This window comes from Salarias fasciatus, chromosome 1 (genome assembly GCF_902148845.1).
Source record: "Salarias fasciatus chromosome 1, fSalaFa1.1, whole genome shotgun sequence".
In the NCBI taxonomy this organism is placed as follows: domain Eukaryota; kingdom Metazoa; phylum Chordata; class Actinopteri; order Blenniiformes; family Blenniidae; genus Salarias; species Salarias fasciatus.
In genome coordinates this window covers 17,434,431-17,454,044 of record NC_043745.1, presented here as the reverse complement: position 1 = coordinate 17,454,044, position 19,614 = coordinate 17,434,431, and the positions used below count along the sequence as shown (strand labels likewise).

At 40.3% G+C, this 19,614-nt stretch overlaps 1 protein-coding gene across 1 annotated transcript in view; it reads left to right on the top strand.

The window, feature by feature from the left end:
• smyd3 (SET and MYND domain containing 3) overlaps positions 1-19,614 on the top strand; it is a 72,084-nt gene that overhangs the window by 9,045 nt on the left and 43,425 nt on the right. Inside the window, exons 2-5 of the mRNA XM_030099103.1 lie at positions 7,335-7,398; positions 8,008-8,115; positions 8,399-8,456; positions 9,238-9,392. Of these exons, the coding sequence (XP_029954963.1) occupies positions 7,335-7,398; positions 8,008-8,115; positions 8,399-8,456; positions 9,238-9,392 (385 nt within the window). The remainder of the gene's footprint in view (positions 1-7,334; positions 7,399-8,007; positions 8,116-8,398; positions 8,457-9,237; positions 9,393-19,614) is intronic.

Genomic DNA, 19,614 nt, shown 5'->3' with positions numbered 1-19,614 from the left:
GGAGTTCAATTCCTGCTAAGCAAGCTCCTGCAGTGGAATTTTCTTAATGTTTTTTATTTTACATTGACGTACTGGTTCACCACTACCTGTCGTGAGTGAGACGTGTCACGGTGTCCTGGCCGCTCAGCTTAGAAATGAGAAAATCCACCGATGCACGACTGGACAGCCCAGTAATGAAAACCCCACTAATTATTAATACACACACACGCACACACACGGACATAAAACAAAATCTCATGGATACGGTGCAGCAGCCGATACTCACGGGAAATTAATTACCATGCTACACACACCTCTGAGATTTGCTGAGGTAGGCCTAATTAGGTGTCTGATAGCAAAGATGTAACCAAACTGACCATAGATGCACATGTGAGCGCACGGATCTACGCTCTTGCATATCAATGGAGAAAACCAGCATCTTTCAGTCACTTTCGCTCCTGATGAGTGACAGTTTCTAAGTCTTTACTCTTTTTATGCTGCTCTGGCTTGTATTCCTACTTGGATTCTTCTTTTTTTTTTTTTTTTCCTCCATCCATTTCCATTTTTATCAACATCTGTGTTCCGGATTGTGCTTTTATCTTGATATAAAAAAAAAAAAGCTTTCTTTCTTGCTCGCTTGTGCTTGTCAATTTGCACAACTTAAGAATTGTCTAATTTGCAAGGTCATAAAAACAGACTGCTGTTTGGAGGAAGAAAACAATGAATGCAGGTTGGCACAACCGACAATAGACCCACTATAAATGTGATGTGATTATTTCAGTCTTTCAGTGCCTTCTTTTTTTCTCATTTTGCTTTCATGTGTGATTAATGTGATTCGTTATAAAATACATTTCTACTTTCATTACTTATGAAATACGCTGAAGCTCATTGAGAGGAAGGAACTGTATAATTTCGGCATCAGAGAAAGGAAGGGAACACAAAGGGTGCTGTGTTCTTTCCTATGTTATATCCTCAGATTTTTTGGGGATATGCTCTCTAGATTTCAAACACAAATTTTGTAGTTTGGCTGAGGATCAGAAGGGATTCACCTGTGTAATTTCGCAAAAGTGACAAATGCATCTTCTTGTTTGATCAGTACAAAACAAGCATGCTGCACTGCATCGTGTAACCTGAGCAGTAAGTAATAGTTCGGGTTTAAGAATCAAAATTACTTTGTAGGAATTAAAAAAAAAGAAATAGAATGTGTGGTTTCTTGTTACACATTTTAAGATGAATGTTATTTTGTAATCTGAACTCTTATCCATCCATCCTCTTTTAAAAACTGTTTTGTTTGGTTTTATTTGTACACTACTAAATGCAGTCATTGTAAGGCACCTCTCCAAAGAAAAACCCAAAAATCAGACATGAGCAAGCATAAAGGATGGTGGAAAAGAAAAACTCCTCTTTAATAGGAAGAAACCTTTGCAGAACCAGGCTCAGAGGTGGCAGCTTTCTGCTGCTCCAGTTGGGGTGAGGGGGCAGAAGGAGAGAGAAGACGGGACAGACACTGTCAATGGGGGGGATTCGAACTCTGGTTCCGGTAAGGGGAAGTTTCTTTAAGCCTACGCTCTTATCTAGTAATTCTTTCTTTTCAATTACATCTCGCAGTGTCACAGTACGTGCATTCTGAAGCTCAGTCATTGTGCAGTCTTGCCATGTGCAGGGTGTAGTTTGGTGTATTGTATTATGTCCAATCACTTCGATCAACAGAAATGAAGAAAAAATTCAGTTTAAGTTTAGAGAGCGAGAAGGAGATATGGTTCTTATGCCAAATAAATATGAAGCACCACAAATGGTGGTGATGGTACTGATTTACATATTTGACTCTCAGCTGGATCAAGTCTTTGTGTGTGAAGGCTTATAAATAATTGCATTTTAATTTCATATTATTCTCAGTGTTTTTTTTTTTTTTTTTTTTTGCTTGCTTGTTTAAATGCATTGGTTCTTAGTGACAACATATGATAAGTGAGTAATCCACATTTGTGTTTGAGAAACTGAAACTAGTAAATGTTTGGCATTTTCTGCCAGACACACAGCTTTACCTCAGCTGGGAATTTTAACAATTTGAATATTTACACATTGAAAATGACGGAAACCTCTAAAAAGAAGAGTCTGACATTGAACCGGAGAGATAAAGAGTGCTGAGAAAAAAAAAAAAGATGTGGTTTTTAATTCAGTCTTCTGCATGCTGCTAATGAAACCCATCTAATGTTATTCATGAGTTTTCCTACTGTGCCTGCAGTCCAGCCATGGACCTGCCATCCAGAAGACTATCACTTCACACAACATCTGACAGAGACAAGGAGGGAGAAGAAGAGCAGAGAAAAGGAAACGGGGAGGAAAGACAGAGGGGAAAGAAAGGGATGAAAGTAAGGAGGGGGTGACAGAGGATAAGAGGGAGCATGATAAGAGAACATGGCTGAAGATGAGACAGATGTGCTTAATCTCGGTATGAAAATGAGTAATTTTTATTAAACAAGACAGTGGGATTCGGTTGGCCACTAATGAACCGATGAAGACTGAGGACGGTTATAGCTCGCTGATTTCTGTAAGGTCTCCCTGCTGTCTCTTCTCTTTATTTTGATTCTTCCTGCTATTGTGCACATCTATATTTGGACGACGTTAAACAAGACGCTGTATGCGCTCCGTAAAGCGGTACATACGCCTGACCCCTGCCTGCTTCCTGCCTGAAGGATGAAGCAGGGTCGTCTCTCAAGATTTGAATTATGAAATGATGTGTGAAACATACAGTGTGTTTGTGTGTGTGTGTGTGTGCATTCAGCCCAAACCGTCTAGTATAAAGAACAGTAGGCGCACAGCTGACAGAAGATTGAGTTGAACCTTTGACCTGTGAGTTATGAAATGCCTCCCTGTTGTGGTTATGTTTGTTGTTGTTATGGAGGTTGTCAAAGTATAATATTTCTGAAGGCCTCCTAATCTTATTGCAGAGATTTTACTCACAATCATCATTACTGTGTCGCATTTTCTGCTCACCCTTGTGTGCTTAAAATTGAATTTTCGTCCGTCCAGTTCTCTCATGCGGAACGGGTCGAGCACTGAAGAGCCTGATAGCACAACGTACAGAGGAAATATTTAGCCAAGATAAACCCTCTGCAGTCCTGCTGGAATACCTGGATTTTGTGACTATTCTATATACTTGTGTGTGCGTGTGTGTGTGCGTGTGCGCTAAGAGCTTATCAGCCTGGAGGCAATCACCATAACAACAGTTGCTGTGGTGCGAGTGTGCATTAATGCAGCTTTGTAACTGCGTACACAGTATTGAACTGACGCTCTGCCTGGGTTTCTGGCTTTTGGTCTCATATCCAGCATCTGTTTCCTCTCCAGATGTTCCTGTATTAATACTAACATTTAAAAAAAAAAAAAAGGTATTGTTCTGGGTATTTGTGATTTTAAAAAGCATTTTTTCCTTATATAGTGTGAGGGATTTTGAGAAGTAGAGCAAATAAAACATTTGTTTCAAAGTCCGATAAACAGCATTGCGGTGTCTTCAGTGTTTATGGTGTATAAATCACTGTGGACAGTTTGTATCATGTCATTGTGAAGATTATCACAGTAACCTTCTCGGTCAGTGAAAAACCTTTTGTAAATTTGGTTCCACACGTCCAGTTGTCTTCTGTATCTGCTTCATCCAGTTAGGATCCTTCCACGTCTCTGAGGTTTGAGTGTTTGCTTTTGCTAAAATTGGAAATTTTTTAAACGTTGTAGTTTATATGATTCACGTTCACGTAGATTTTTTTTCTGCACTGGTCTAAATATGTTTACATGGGTGATTACTATGGCAAGTGTCAAGTACTTTGTGCGGCTTGTTTCATTACAGGAGGATTTTGTCCTTTTCTCACTGTTATTTTGAATTGAGGATTTATTCGACTTGGGTCGAGGGTTTATGAAGCCTTTGTGTCATTTAGGGATGTGATTCTGGTTCTGGTTTTGGCCACAGTGATTTACATTTTACTTGACTTTATTTGATCATAAGCACTATACTTGGTGAAAAAGCCAGTGCACAGCCCATCAGACCACAGAAGCCTTTTTAACTGTATCGTTTGGCAGTTTGTGTCGTCTCTGGTTCTGCTGGTTGCTCACTCCACTCCACTGCAGGCCAGATTGCCAGGCCTCAAAAGGTGGTTTTCGGTGCAGCCCCAGAGCGTGAGTGTTGCGTTCACACTTACCCTGCCACTCATCGCTCGGCCCTGAAACTCAACTGGCTCCATCTAAAAGTGGAACAAGTGTTAATTCACCCTTAGAGTTGCAGGGAGCTTGAGTCAGTCCCAGCTGAATACTGGAAAAGAAAAACACCCTCCTACACCACCAAACAGAATGCAAGTCATATAACGATAAAGTCAGTCTATACAGTTTATATACAAATGGTCTATTGAGATCATGTCTGTGGAGGAACATATTTTTACTGGAAGTCATTTTTTTAAATGGATTTCAAACGGAGGACATCCCTCTTTCTCTGATATCAGAGCGACCTATACTGTAATGTTATTGAACATGAGAGTGAATAATTGCCTCCCAAGGGGGAAAAATCTTTCTCCAGTTCCTCCAAATTTAAGTGACAAGAAGCAAGTATAGACATAAATTGGGCTTGTGTTTAGCGTCGGGAGATGAATGTACTTCCTGTGAAACAAGTGTGTGTGAGTTATTCTCTGGCTGCGTTTCGGTCTGACCCCGTCCCATCTACTCTTACTGCAGAGCTTTTTTTTCTTTTTTCTTTTTTTTTTTTAAACCATGGGTGGTGGGCCGGTTTCTGCTAGTTCTCAACATGATAAGAATAGCTGTGTTTTCATGAACCTCCATCCCAGAGACCATAAATCCACCTCTGGGTTCCAGATCTAAATTTCAATCTTAAAGTAGGAGACAGTGCCATAACAAGAGGGAGCAGGAGACGATAAGAGTTACGGTGAGAAAAGATGAAAAATGTGTTGAGAGCGAGGAGGAAAGAGCAGGAAAGAGATGAGTGTTTTAGAAACTTGTACGAGCACGAGTGGGCCTTGAGCCAAATGCAACAGTCCTGTCTGGTCACACGCTGATAGACAAAACATTCAGAGGAAACACTTAACTCCCGTCGCTCATGTTGACCGGTTACAGCCTCTGGTCAGACTTCATCCGTCGTTAAATATGCTCCATTACCTCATGTTCACAGTGTGCGACTTAATAGATGAAATTATGAGTTTATAAAGAATTAAAGCGCTCTGTTCTATTAGTTTTACCGTCATATGATCAACCACAGTAACTTACAGCTTATTGTTTCGTATTTACTCATGCTCGACCTGTTTCTGCTCCACTGAATGTAATGTGGAAACAAATTAACAATCCTACAAAATCAGTGCAAATAACACAGCTGCAGATTTTTTGTTTCTCCTTCAATGATGGATCTAAGCACAAATCACTGAGTTTGTGGCAAAATTCAGATAATAAGTTTACATAAAAATGTTTACGAAAAAATGTAATATCTACATTAACTTGTGTGTCACTTGCAGAATCAGTCATCATTATTTCATTTTCCTGAAAGGAGTTGCTGGGTGGAGGCTATGAAAGCCTGTGTTTTTATGTTTTTATTACCTCCCTTTTAGTATTATCTATTTAAGTTTTACTAGATTCTAACAATGTCTTTTCCCCTTGATGCTTCAATAATTGGCTTTCGTTCATAAATGTTGTCCAATACCAAATCATAATCAGTAGAGTTTAATTCATGCTCTCATAGCTCACAGTTTGCTAATTTGTAGCAGTTTTTGATAAATCAGAAGTTAAAATTCTCTATTGATTTTAATTTGACTAAATGTTCTTATGTGTGTTTTAAGTGTGTAATTAGACATCAGTAACAGGCTTGAAGGAAAACATCTTGATGCCAGTCTGAGGATTTTTCAGTCATTTTAAAGTAGTTTAGCATGTTTGACCGTTTCTGCATAGTTTTTTTTTTCAAGCTCAAATGTGTGTACTTAATATTTTTTCTTTTTGTGTTAAGCTACTGGCTGAAATGCTGGATTCTTTATTTTCCTTCAGACGTTGCTGTCAAAATGGTGCAAATTGATGCACTTTGGTGTATGAAAGAGAAAGTGCATCAAATTTTGTCCATTTCAAGGTGTGAAAATGCTCAAAAACGCTTGAGGTAGCCGTGGTAACTTTCAACTGCTTGTGAAGGTATTTTAAAAGTGAAGCAATACATGATTATGTTTCAGACGAACGGTTTATTTGGCCCTCATCATTTTTACTTTCTGCTCTTAGTACACTGCATTCTTGCAGATTGCACTTCTCTTTTTTGCATTTTGCCAAACCTAAGTCCATAATTCTGTTGTTCTGCTGTCTTTATATACTCTGAACGTGAAGGTCAAGCCCTTTAACTATTAAATGCTGCCAAACTATAAGTAGAGTGCTGTGGATTTCTTGAGCTGTACACTCTGTGCGACCAAAACAGCACAATGATTGTAAACAAGAGTCAGTCAAAACACTGCTTTTCTGTATCTTTCTTATACATCTTCGGAATAGAAATTACAGTATGAGTAAACGTTGTTGTATCGTCCTTGTGGCTCATATTGACCTGTGACCAAACAAGTACGTTATTTTAATGTGCGTGTGTGTGTGTGTGTGTGTGTGTCTGTATACTTCTGTGATTCACTCTTTCCTGGCTGTAATTGGCTCCACGAGGCAGAATAGATCTGCTGTGTGTCCGCTTGTTATCAGACTGACAGACAAAGTGGAAAGGACAGCGGTATCGCTCAGAGTGCCACATCAGACCTCGGAGGCAGGAAACATACAGACACACGAAACACACACACGGAAACCACACACGGAGGCCCTGCCGTCACACACCGTCGCTCAAACACATGCAGGTGCCGTGATACTAACGGGCTGTGACAGACAGGAGAGTGAGCCTGATGTATTGCCCTCAGATGACAATCAAGCCAGAGATAGCGTGGTAGATAAAATTAGATAATGGATGCACACAGTCAGCTTAACACAACAAATAGAAAAGAGTAAAATGAGATTGTTACACATGGAAAGGTCAAAGCAATGGCAGAGGCGTGCTTGGATGGGTTCGAGGATGTTTAGCAACACTGCAGACAAGTTGTATACAGCGCTGTATGTGGAGCAGCTGAGCGTTTTTTCATTTTAAACATTTTCAAGAGACTCAGGAAGTTTTATAAATTTCAAGACCGACTATCATTCCAGTTCACCGAGCCTAAGGTTTCATCAGAGAGGATTTTTCGTTCTTCAGTGGCCGAGAGAGCTTTTGGATGAAGACGGAGTAACAGACTTCTCTCTTTGTGGCAGTTTAGTTAACAGTCTGTGCAGATTTAACACAACTTTTTTTTTCCCCTCTGTCTTCTGTCTAGACGCGAGACCTTGTTGAGATGTTCCCAATGCAAGATGGCTCGCTACTGTAATGTCACTTGCCAGGTACTGAGTGTGTGTCTGTGTGTGTGTGTGTGTTGGCATAACTACACCCTGTGCATCTGCTGCTCTCGCTTTTAAAATAACAGACTTCAATAATGGCCGTTCGAATGTTTTCAGGCTGGAATCATTCAGTTTGAAGTGTCAGTTATAGTTAGTTCTGTATGTTTTAACTTATTTAGTATTATTATACCATGAAAAGTCACTCTGAGAATAAAATTCTATGTTACCTTCCGGGGCTGGCAGTAAAGCATGCACAATTCATAAAAACTGCATTTTGAAAAGGAAGCATGCTTATTAGCTATAAAAAAAAAAAAACTATATCAGTTGAAACAAGTTACAGACGTTTCTCCAGCAAAGTATTTAAGACTGTCTTGAATGCATTAAGGAAAATTACCTCCATAAGCGTGGGCTGGTTCTGCAGCTGCCTCCAGGCAGACGGACCAGCAGACCTAAATGAGGTCTCTATAATGTCAGGATAGACTTTAGGTAAAGACGACAAAATTAATAAGATGAGAGAGCCTGGATGTCAGGAAATGAATTTCAATCTGTGTAATTGTCTGAAAGCGATGAAAACGTCACTGAAATGTGTGGTGAAATGCCCTTTTCCTGCAGAGCCGAGCGTGGCCTGGCCATAAGAGGGAGTGTAAGTGTCTGCGGGGCCTCCTGCCCAGAGTTCCCACCGACTCCGTCCGCCTGGCCGCAAGTCTCATCTTTGCCTTGGTATGTGTCTGTCTGGACAGTCTCACTGATCATCCAACCAAAAAGATGTCCGCAAAGTGAGACACAGTGAGAGATACTGTGCATACTTGTTGCAAGCCGTAATTGCTGATGTTTTGCTGTGTCGAACTCGTGAAAACCTTGAAATGCTGTCAGAAAATGTGACGCATTAAAACTGCCTCATTCAGCTGCAAAAATCAGCTGAAAGACAGAACAATGCAGAAAAAGATATGCAGTGTTGAGTGGAACTAGAAAGCTGATGCCTGGCCTCTCTTCTTCCGTGTAGTCGAGTCCGTCTGGAAGCAGCAGTGAGGAGCTCTACAGTTTAGAGGAGCACGAATCACGTAAGTTCTGCTGCAGTTACTGCGTTTGGACTGAGTCTGAAAGCAGCCAGCAGTTCACCAATAAACGATCTGCTTGGTTTTATGTGATACAGCAATTTGCAAATACACACTGCCTGACAAAATGTAGTGATACAACACACTTTTTGGGTTGATATCTTTCTTTCTTTCTCTGGAGTTTAAGCTTCTTCATCAGCAAACCAGATCAGAGAACATTTTTATTTCAGTTTGCCAGTAAAACAGTGCTGTGAACTCAACCACTGTGAATGAAAGCAAGTAAAAGCTAATAATACATTTTGGTGAAATTTCATGTTAATAGTTTGTTTTTTTATGGCTGTTTGGATCCACACTATTAAAAGTTTTAGAAGATGATGGAACGGTTTTATTTATAACCCTGCAAGTGTGACACCTGCCACACTCTTATTAATTTTTAAATATAATTTTAGTTTGCGTTGATTATTCATTTTGCTAAATGTGTGCTTTTAAATCGTGTATCATATGCATGAAGCTCCTGTTATTCCATTTTTATACACACATTGTCAGGAAAATCCCCCCAAGCTTTTATTTACTCAAATTGCACCATTTTTCAGGGATGCCGACTGAGAGTCACATTTGAAGTTACTCTGTTCTGCTTGTGTTTTCATCTTCTCAGAAAAAAACCAGCTCCCACAGCAAAATAACTCTGATTTGAGATAATTATGCAGTTTTTTTTAAGGCTATTTTCAGCCAGAGATATAATTCATATAACCACTGAGATGTTTGATTTAAACTTTTTCTCCTGCAGACTTGAATTCAATGTCAGAGCAGAAGAAGGAGGGTCTGTCTCAGCTGGCGTCCATGTTGGAGCTGTTTTTACACCAGGAAGGACCTAACCTTGCGGAAGAATTGAAAACAGCGCTGCCACCTTCCTGCCGAGACTTCCTCTGCCTCATCGCAAAGGTTGGCTTCACGCATGTACACACATTATACATGTTTACGTTTGTAGATATTGAAATAAGAACAAAAAAAACCACTGTGTTGAGTTTCAAGCATCCCTTCCTGCACTTGGCTCTTCCCCAACATATGTCTGAGATTTTCCCAGCATCTGTAATCAGATCCTCCTGTTTGTGTATTCCCAGAACAGATACAGGTCTGATTCTCCTAAAACACACCAGCTGTCTTCACTGGAATCTCAACTGAAAACTGTTCAGTGTGCACAAATGAGTCGGTCTGCGTTTTGTAGCCCGCCTCCTCCCCATTAGCTGGTGTGACTCTTACACACACGTGTGTTTGTCCCATCACTATAATTGAATGTGTGAGTAATGATGAGCTTAAAGTGTTCCCATATAACAAACATAAAAGCCGCGAATGAGCAACACTGAGCCAAATACTACATGGCATGGATGCTTAATGACTCATCCGATGAAACCACACGTGTTCAAACAGAAGAACATCTAAACGCAGTCACTTTCTTCGGCACTGCTGTGGTTCTCTGATCTGGATTACTTCAAAACAAACACTGGAAGGTTTTTGTTAAACCTCAGACCAAAGGTGTATGCAAAGCAAGCTGAACATCTTTTGGGACATTTGATCTGTGACATAATGTTTGGATATAATGCAACATAATGAATGTTGGATTATCATGGTGGCAATTTCAGAAATGTCTCTGTTATGAACATCAGTTACAATAAACTGAGGCTATGTTTGGGCCAGTTTCACCTTTTTAGGCAGAAGTTAATTTGGAAGTGGACAATGAACAGCTCTTAAAACTCCGTTTATTTGATGCATTTATACTTGGATACGTGGGCAGCGCTGATGCGGCAGGTGAACCAGAGCTTTAGAACACTGTTCTAAGTGTTCAACTAATAAAAGGGTTCAACTAATTCATGGAAGATGCAGTAACATGCTTGCCATCACTGAACAAACACATTTGATGAAGGTTTAAATTCAGCATTAAAGTACTCCGAGGTTCATGTCTTTTACATTATGGAGTGAGAAAAAGCTCCAGGTATTAAGTCATGATGTGGGGGAGTCAATAGCTATAACATCCAGCCTGATGAGGTTATCAAATTAAGGTTCATCTGCAGGTTACACTTCATAATGCCTGTCATGTTTCCCTTCTACACAATGAGTGTTTTACATGGCGTGATATTCTGCACTGCTGTCTGAAGTATTCTGTTAGGGGCTCAGCTTCAGCATTAGCAGAGTGCAGCTGAAACATTTAGTGTTGAAACATCTCGATTCATCTATTGGAGCGGTGTTCGAATTGCAGGGTGCTATTTTTTAAATTTATTTTATCATCCTCTCGCAGTTAAAAAACAAAAAAATATTCTTTGTGTTCCAAAATTTAAGACACCTCAAGGTGCTGTGCAAATTATTTTTTCATAATGTCTTTAAAATATGACAATGTGCATTCAGATACAACAGAAATGTGTTACAGCTGTATAGCTTTAATGCCTTTGGACAAACACCGGTGGAAACCACGGAACTGCCACAGACATGGGTGTTACACATCTGATACTGTAATGGAGAAATATTCAGCAGCAGGCTGTGGTGTTCCTCATCCATCCTGACTTTTCTGCCACCTTTGCCCTGTAATTTACTGACATCATTTAAGATGTCGGCTGCAATGAGATTTGAAAAATTGCTAATTGAATGCAAGAAAGGCTTGACTGGTCGCTGCTTCTATTATAGTGTAATTTTTACATCAGCCAATAGGGGGCACTGTGAATGCATGCTCCACAACCCTACATTTGCAGTATAAAGAGGTCCCTCATTTCACTTTTTCTCTCTTTTAATATTTTTCTCATTTGCTTTAGCTGGCCATGCATCTCTTGGCCATTTCTACCCCTGTACTTCTGCCTGAGCTCAGATTTTCTTCCACGGACTCTTTCCTCATTATTCTTCCTGTACTTGTGGCCTTTTTCCATCCGTCCTCCCTGTGCCCCCCTCATGTGGTCTACCGCTTTAATGGTTTTAGTACATAACAAATGAGGGCTTTATTATTGTGTACTTTGTGTGTTCTGTGTGCTTAACAAAATAGGCCAATACACCGTGTGTGTGTGTGTGTGTGTTTTTGGTGGTGGTGTTGTTTTCCGCCATAAAACCATTCTTTACGCTAATTGCGCCTCTCTGTGCAGCACTAATAGCGTTGCACAAACACACATGTATGCGCACTGACACACACAGTGAGGCAGTACTCCTGCATCATTACTGTTCTTAATACACCCAAGAGAAACGGTGAGAGAAAGATGGAGGTTGTGTATTTGTCGTTTGCTGTGCTGCCTCGTGTTCAAAGTCATGCATCGAATCGTATCGTAGCTGTCTGAGAGGTTTTTTTTTTTATCCAGCAGCCAATATCTTCAGCGAGCAGCTGACCCACAGACATGCTGCACCGAGACAATCATCCCAGATGTGCAGCAGCAGAAGCAAAGGACTGTCTGAAGTGACTGTTTCAGGAGAGGCTGTGCCTTCCGCATCATTCAGGGAATCTAATGCACCGTGTAAGCTACATACAAAAGATATGCACTGTGTTTAGTAGATTGTTTTGCTCATTTCTTTTATTTCATTTTATGTCAGACATAACAATAGCTTCTGTCTATTTGATGCCTTTTATGCTTCTGGAAACATTGTTTCCTTTTCTCTTCAATTCTGTGAGAGAAGTGCATCTGTAGGATGAGCAGCAGGAATGAGTGCTCCTCTTTAAAATTTGCCAAACCTTCAATGCCAAACAGCTGTTTTGTCAAAAATTTCCTTTAAAAAAAAAGAAATCTTTCAAACACAGACGTAATTTTTTTTTGTTTTGTGCTTTTTGTTATCTTCTTTTGGACTACAGTTGGAATTTCCTTGGGTTTTAATGAAACTGTCGTGCTTTTAAAGGTGTGAAGTCACCTTTCAGTTCTGTGTGTGTGTGTTCAGTACATTTCTTCAGCAGTGACGCGCTCATACATTTCTGTGGTCATATTAGGATTGCTATATGCATACTTGCATGGGTAGTGTTGGTTTCTTGGATATGGGCTTTTGTCTGGGGTTGTTTGTGTGTGTGTGTGTGTGTGTGTGTGTGTGTGTGTGTATGTGTGTGTGTGTGTGTGCGCGCGTGTATGTGCTCGACATCCTGTTCGTGTGTTCACATATTCAGTGTGCAAGTTTGTGTGTGAACTTATTGTTGTTCTCTCTCAGCCAGTGCTGCACCGAGACCCATTTCTCACACAGACTTCTTGCATGACTGACTTGTTACCCTATAAAACACACACACACACACACACACCCACACACACCTCTGTCTCCCCTCAGCCTGCTCCTGTGTGTGTCGTTAGCTCATTCACTCTCCTGCCTCATATCATTTCTGCCCCTTGCTGACATGACTTCATTCACTCTGAGGCCAAGTCTCTGATACTGCAGCTTCTGATAGAAGAGTTTTATGTAGCTTTTGAAAAGACACCTCACAGGCCCATTGAAGCTTCTAAAACACCTTTATAATCTTGCAAACCTTCCAGCAAAACCTTGCAGTGTGTACTTTTAGATAATGACATACAGTTTCATAAAATCCACCCTGTAGAAAGCCCGTGCATATATTTATGCTAAGCTCGCTGTGTGTGATAAGATAACTATTAGCAGATCTGCATTTTGCAGAGTTATCTGTTTCTTAAACAAAAGTGAAATATCAGGGAAGTGCTCTAGAGAGATTTTCTTTTGTTCTTGTATAGTTTTAAATTCTGTCTGGTCTGAAATAAAATACTTTACTCAGTCCAGGAGAGAAATATTGTTCCTTAACATGCACAGCAATGCTCCGTTACACGGTTCTTTTCTCTGGCAGCGATTTTCAGCTGAATCTCACCAGACAGAAGCATGTGCTTCAATGGGGAAAGAATAAAAAGTAAAGATTGAAATGGTTGGAAACAGAAAATCGGGTGAAGGAAAAAAGTGTGAAAAGAAGAATGAGAAGACTGAAAAGAAGGTGAAAGGAGGATGGGGATATGGAGTTCATACTCTGCTTGGTAAAAGGTCTGAAGTAGCCGTATTTATGGCTCTGTGTGTAAGAGGCTGTGACTGGGGCCCTTGGGACACACACACACACACACACACACACACACACACACACACACACACACACACACACACACACCTTCCCCTCAACTGACCATAGTGGAGGCCGTGCAACTCTCCATGGGAAAGTATGTTGCATTGTTTATTACCTGTATGGAGGAATGATTTATCGCTGCACACACATGCTCACATTCAACCTGATGTCATGTGAAAGTGTGCAGCCAATAAATTTCCAGACCTGCTTTTGGCTTCAGTAGCGGGAGCCAGCGTGAGGCTCGTATAGCTGTGTGTTAGTATACACTACTCAAAAAGTTCAAGATATTTGGCTCTCAGGGGAAATGTATGGGAAATGTAAAGAGTTCATGTTGCTCTGGTATTGTATCATGACAATAGGGCATTTAAGTAGAGGCATACAATGCCTGGATTAATGATAATATTCAGGTAGTATGGACTTGTCACTGCACCATTCATAGATGGGTAGATCCGTACTGACTTGACAGTAACACACCAAAGACACCTCTGGTGACACCGGAGCCTGCTGCATGGTGCTCTCCATGGCGTCTCCATCATCGATGGCGGCCATCATTTATTTTTGACATCACTTGGTCTAATAATGTCCAACTGTGAAACCGCACTATGAGGAGGACTGTTCAAATATCAATTTTAACTGAACCATGAAATTTATTGGTTAATTCATTGATCAGATAGCTGCTGTGAGGTTTCTTGTTACAGAGCATTAAGTTGTGTTAAAAGTACTGAAACATTGAACAGTTGAATACATGCATTCAGATGTTCAGAGAAGGTAATATTAAATTTCCCTGTGTGCATTAAAGTGGACTTTAGGTTCGACTCCAAAGCCCAATATAGCTAACTTTATTGAGTAGTATAATCTTGACTTTTTGTTAACAATCATTTCTTCAGTTATTGTAACAATCTGCAGGTTCAGCTGTCTGGCATGATGAGCTACAGCATCTGTGTTATATATGTTCATGTATAGGTCTAATTATGTCAGCAGACAGATGAGTTTGTGTGAGCAATATTGTTTTTGTGTGTCGGTGTAACGTATTTCTGAGGCTTTTCTTTGTATTTACCCTATTTTATAGATGTGGACAGTCATCAACGAGCATATGAAATGGAAAAATGGTCCCTTTCTAAACATTGACATATGAAGAACTTTACCTAATGCTGAAATATATCTTAAAGAAAAAATGAATAAATAAAGATAGATAAATAAATGACCTAAGGAAGGACAATGTGAACTGAACAGGGGACAGGGATTTTTATAGATCAGATATAATTGCCAGAAGTGTAAGAATTGATTAATTTTTTTTCCCGAATGCTTTAAGCTTTTAAAACTACTACGGTAACCTTTTATAATTCAAGATGCACTGGTCCCTGCATTCATCTTTTCACATCCGACCCCTCCCTGAGACCCACCATAGTTTTTAGCATCATGGGACATCAGGCAAATTCTTATAATATATCTGAAATCAAAATATGCTCCTCACAGAATTCACTTTATCACCCTGTTCTATATATTATTATCCCACGCCTAGGTTTAGGTTAAGTTTTTTTTTTTTTTTTTCACATCAAAAAGCTTTATTTCAACATTTTTTCACAAAAACTTGTCTGGAATGTACTTTGAACCTACGGTAGATATTTTCTCCATGTCAGTGGAACAGCGGTGAGGTTAAAAGAAAGCAGATAATGCTGCCTCTAGTTTTGTATTAGATTGTTTTTACCTCAGTGTTTTCACTATGTATTTCAGTACAAATTGTCAAATATGGAAACACAGAATGAAACAAAACTAAATCTGATTGTCAGAAATGCAACAATATGCTAAATAGTCGATGGATTTCACTTATATAGCACGTTTCTGCTGCTTCAGCGATGGAGTATCGAACCTGCAAACTTCCGATTGAGAGATGACCATTCCACCAACCCACTGCCACCCTCCCGCAATCTGTTATTGTGTGTTTCTTCCTCGCTTACATGCGTTATGTCACCGCACCGTGTGTTTGCCTGTGCGCCTCATGTGAAGTCGTTGAAATAATCCCTCGTATGTTCAGCTTTATCTCTCCAGTGTTTTCCTGATCTGCCATTGTTGCTGGCAGTGCCAAAGGCGCTACCTAATTAGCTCAGGCTTTGCAAAATCTCACACACACATACAGTTTAGTGTAATGACTTTAAGTCCGTCGTGAATGCAGTCAGAGACGGCATAATAAGAAGACTGAATGAAAACCATTTGTGTAATTGACTTAGATTGGCAGCGTGTGTGGGCTCACGGGGAGAAGTGAAGTAAAGACGATGCAGAGAGACCGAGGACAAATGAAGGGGAAAAAAAAAAAAGACAGACATGAACGGAAGGAAAAACATTGGGAACAGGGACTGTATGAGTCCGAATTTTAAAGAGATTGCAATAAATAGCTGATGAGATGTTCAAAAGCTAGTAAATAGTGAGATGGAAAGAATGGCAAGAGAAATATGAGATAGTATGTGGAAATCAAGAAGAGATTAGACAGTGAAAATCTCCTAACTTTGAACTTGGGATAAATGCGTCTGCTGCCATTCAATACAGCGAAGTGATTTGAACAGCAGTATGTTGCATGAGATAGGCATGTATGGACCATATGCGCATTGTAAGTGTTGTTCGAATTGGGGGCGGGGCTCGCTTAATGAGCAGCTTTTGGCTCTGCAGCCGCTATCTGGCTCTCGTCTCCTTTATCATCCCTCACACACCCTCTGCTCTCTTCTGTCGCTCCAACATTTACTGTAATTACCGCTCTTTGGTGGTTTAGACAGATTTCATACAGGGATGAAGGATGATAGCGCACCAAAGCGTCGGTGTTTGGGCATTCTGTGTTATTCCCTGATTGTCCTCCAGAGAGATGTAGCTTGGCAGCGTGATTTCTAAGACAGGTTTATCACCCGCATTAGCCTTTCACACCAACCTGATGACCTGCCAAAGACCCGCCGGAGTTAAAAGGCTCCGTATATGTGTTCGGACATGAGATCACGGCTGCTCCCCTGACCTTTACCAGGCATTATGTGCTGCTCTGTTTTAATGGAGGGCTGTCATCACGGGGCTGCGTTTCTTCAAATACCATTGAACATAATGTATTTGATTTGGTCTCTTTATTTCTTTGCCAATAATACATCCTCACTCTCTGTAGTTCTTATAGGAGTTTTCCTGTTTGTAGCTGTCGCCGTCACGGTTCAGAAAAATGCGTTTGACATTAATTGGTGACTCAAAATGACCCCGGAGTGGGACGGACTCACCTCTGCACGCTATGCTGTGTTGAATCCCCAGTAAAGAATTATAAACGGGTCTGATACCATCTGTGGTTTGTTTCCAAATCCATCAAAGCAGCCACCATAATTGGGGACATGGTGGCATTTTCCTGGTTGGTCACACACCTTCTACATCAGCTCTCGTGTTTAATGCCACTAATCGTGGCTCGGCCCTGTGGGTTATCAGCTCCTGTCCTCATGATCTTTTTATTAGCTCTGTAGCTCAGGACAAATAGAGGCTGGCTCTTTAATAAAGCCTCATGCTATCAGTGAATGAAGAACCACGTCGGCTGTTTGATTGCAAACACTGATGTCATGGTAAATTGGGTTTTTAGTGGATAATTATTTTATTCACATTTGACACCTCGACAGATTACAGACACAAAGGCCAAAACCCTCTGAAATTCATCACATCACAGTCAGGCACTCAGACTGTCTGTGAATGAAATTATTCACCACATGTTGTTTTTTTTTTTTTTAATTTAATTCTCTTAGCTGAAATGTAATACATTTTTGTCCACATATATTTGAAGATAAACATCCTTTTTCTCCTTTTTCTCACTCATCTCATTATTCATATTGCTCGCAGACATTGTAATTCCAGTATTTCCAAAGGCACATGAGATATCTGGCTGTTGATAATAAAAAAAAAAAAAAAAAAAAAGAAAGAAAAAACATGACAAATTAAGACAAAAAGAATTTACACACACATGAAAGCAAGCAAGCAGGCAAAAGCACGCCTGGAGGCGCCTGGCCAGACAAATATTACAGCAAACGGCAAAGGACATTTTTTAATCTTCTCATAACAGTTCGACTGGACCCTTGGGAGGCAGACTCCAGGTACTCCAGATGGCCAGGCGCACACTGAGAGAAGCATATATGTGTTATTTTTCACTGTTTATGTTTAAGCGTTTGCCAAATGAGCTTTTCTAAATCCATATATTTGAGAAAAATGACTCTGGCATGCCAGTCTTCTGGTGTGATGAGATGAGATGATCGGCTCGCTAATAGGTTTCCATGATAATATCAGCTTGTCGTTGGTAGGAGATGTTAGAATTGGCACAAAAGTGACATTTCTGTTGATAATATTTTGAAAGTTGGGATCGTCTCAGGAAGACCTCCATTCAGACATGTCAAGTCAGATGAAATTGGAGCTTTAATTGAGAGAAAATGTTAGGATAAAGTGAATATGTCTCTGCTCAGTGAACGCTCACAGTTGGAAAAGCGTTGTGTTTTATGGGTCCATCTGCCTGTGGGCCATCACGTTAAGAGAAGGCATAATAAATATGTTAATGTCACCACAGGAAAAATGCAATGTTCCTCTGCAGTAAAACAAAAACAAGGAACGATGTTTGCATAGATCTGTATAAGTAATCAGTAAAATGAGTGGGGAAATATTGATGTTTGATATAAAATAGTGTAGTGCTGCATGAATGCCACCTTGACGTGAAATCCCTTGAGAAGAGGAGCATTGATCTGTTTTCCCATCGGACTGTCCTCCTGACATGCCGTTGGGCTTATGCAAAATGTAGACTGTCACTGACTTGTTTGAAGCAGCAGCCTCCATAATATAAATTGAGAAATGTCCATCATTCTTGTGTCTTCTATACCCATGAAAAAAGTCCGCGTAGGAAACCCATCTATAAGAGTCCCTCAAGCACCTGAACTGGGAACCTTTGATTTTACATGATGTGAGATGATTTAGCAACTTATGTTGTTGATTTGTTTGCTCAGTGGTGAGTCTTTACAGTGTTTGTGTGCGAATATTCCAGTTTGATTGTTAACTTGAGGTCCTCCGTGTGTAAATGTTGTCCTTTTGCTTGTGTGGGAATTTTCCAGGTGCTCCGGTTTCCTCCCTTCGTCCCAGAACAAGCGTTTGAGAATAATTGGCTGCACTAATAGTGCTTTTACAACGACAGTATTTAGGTCAGTGTGTTTCAGTTTTTGCTCTGAGTGTCTTTGTGAAAAGCAGACAAACTAAATCGCGGGCTGCTCTACAGCAGCTATGCCGAGATCAGCCTGAAAAGGTATTGATAAATTCCAGTTTTTACTCATTAACAGCTGGGTTCTGCTTCAGCTCCCCACAAACAACACAAAGTCACTGCTTTATAAGATGAATGAATACATATTAGTAATAATATAAACATTTTGCTAATATAAATGCTTATCCCAGATGTCCTTACGTATTCATTTGTAATTCAGTGTTTCTGTTTTGGCTGCAATCCCTTAAAATGTCAGTTTATCTTCCTTCACTCACTGAAAATTACTTAATATTAGAAAGACAGGGAAAGATCCTGCCTCATTCTGTTGACTTTGTGTAAAAATGCATTTCTCAAGAGTTAGTGTCTTCTTTAATGCTTGCTGAAATGTTCATCATAGTAACTTAAATTTAAATAAGTGGAGCCATGCATCTGCAGTTAGGCAGCATGAACACTGGCATATCGTGCTTTTACTGTATTCTGAGCATGTTCTACTGCAGTCAGTATTTCTCGGTGATCTGGGTAGTTCCTGCTTTCCCCCCCTGTTGAGATCAAGGTAATCTTGGATCAGCCTCAGAAGGAAGGCAGCAGAGACCAACAGCTGGTTAGTAATCCGTGTTCAGCTTCATTAAACCAGTTCTAAATGTGACATTTCACCTGCGGCCACAGTTCAGGTGCTGCAACGCATCCAGGGATCCACTTAAGCAGCCACCCAACCGCCGTCCCCGATCATCCGTCTGGGCTTCGCTGATGAATCATGTAAATCTTCCGCGTGTCGTGAAACAAAGGCACTGCAAGCGTGTGAAGTATCCAGCCAGTGAGTGCTTGAACATCATTCCCTTTATTTCCATCCAGAATATAAATGA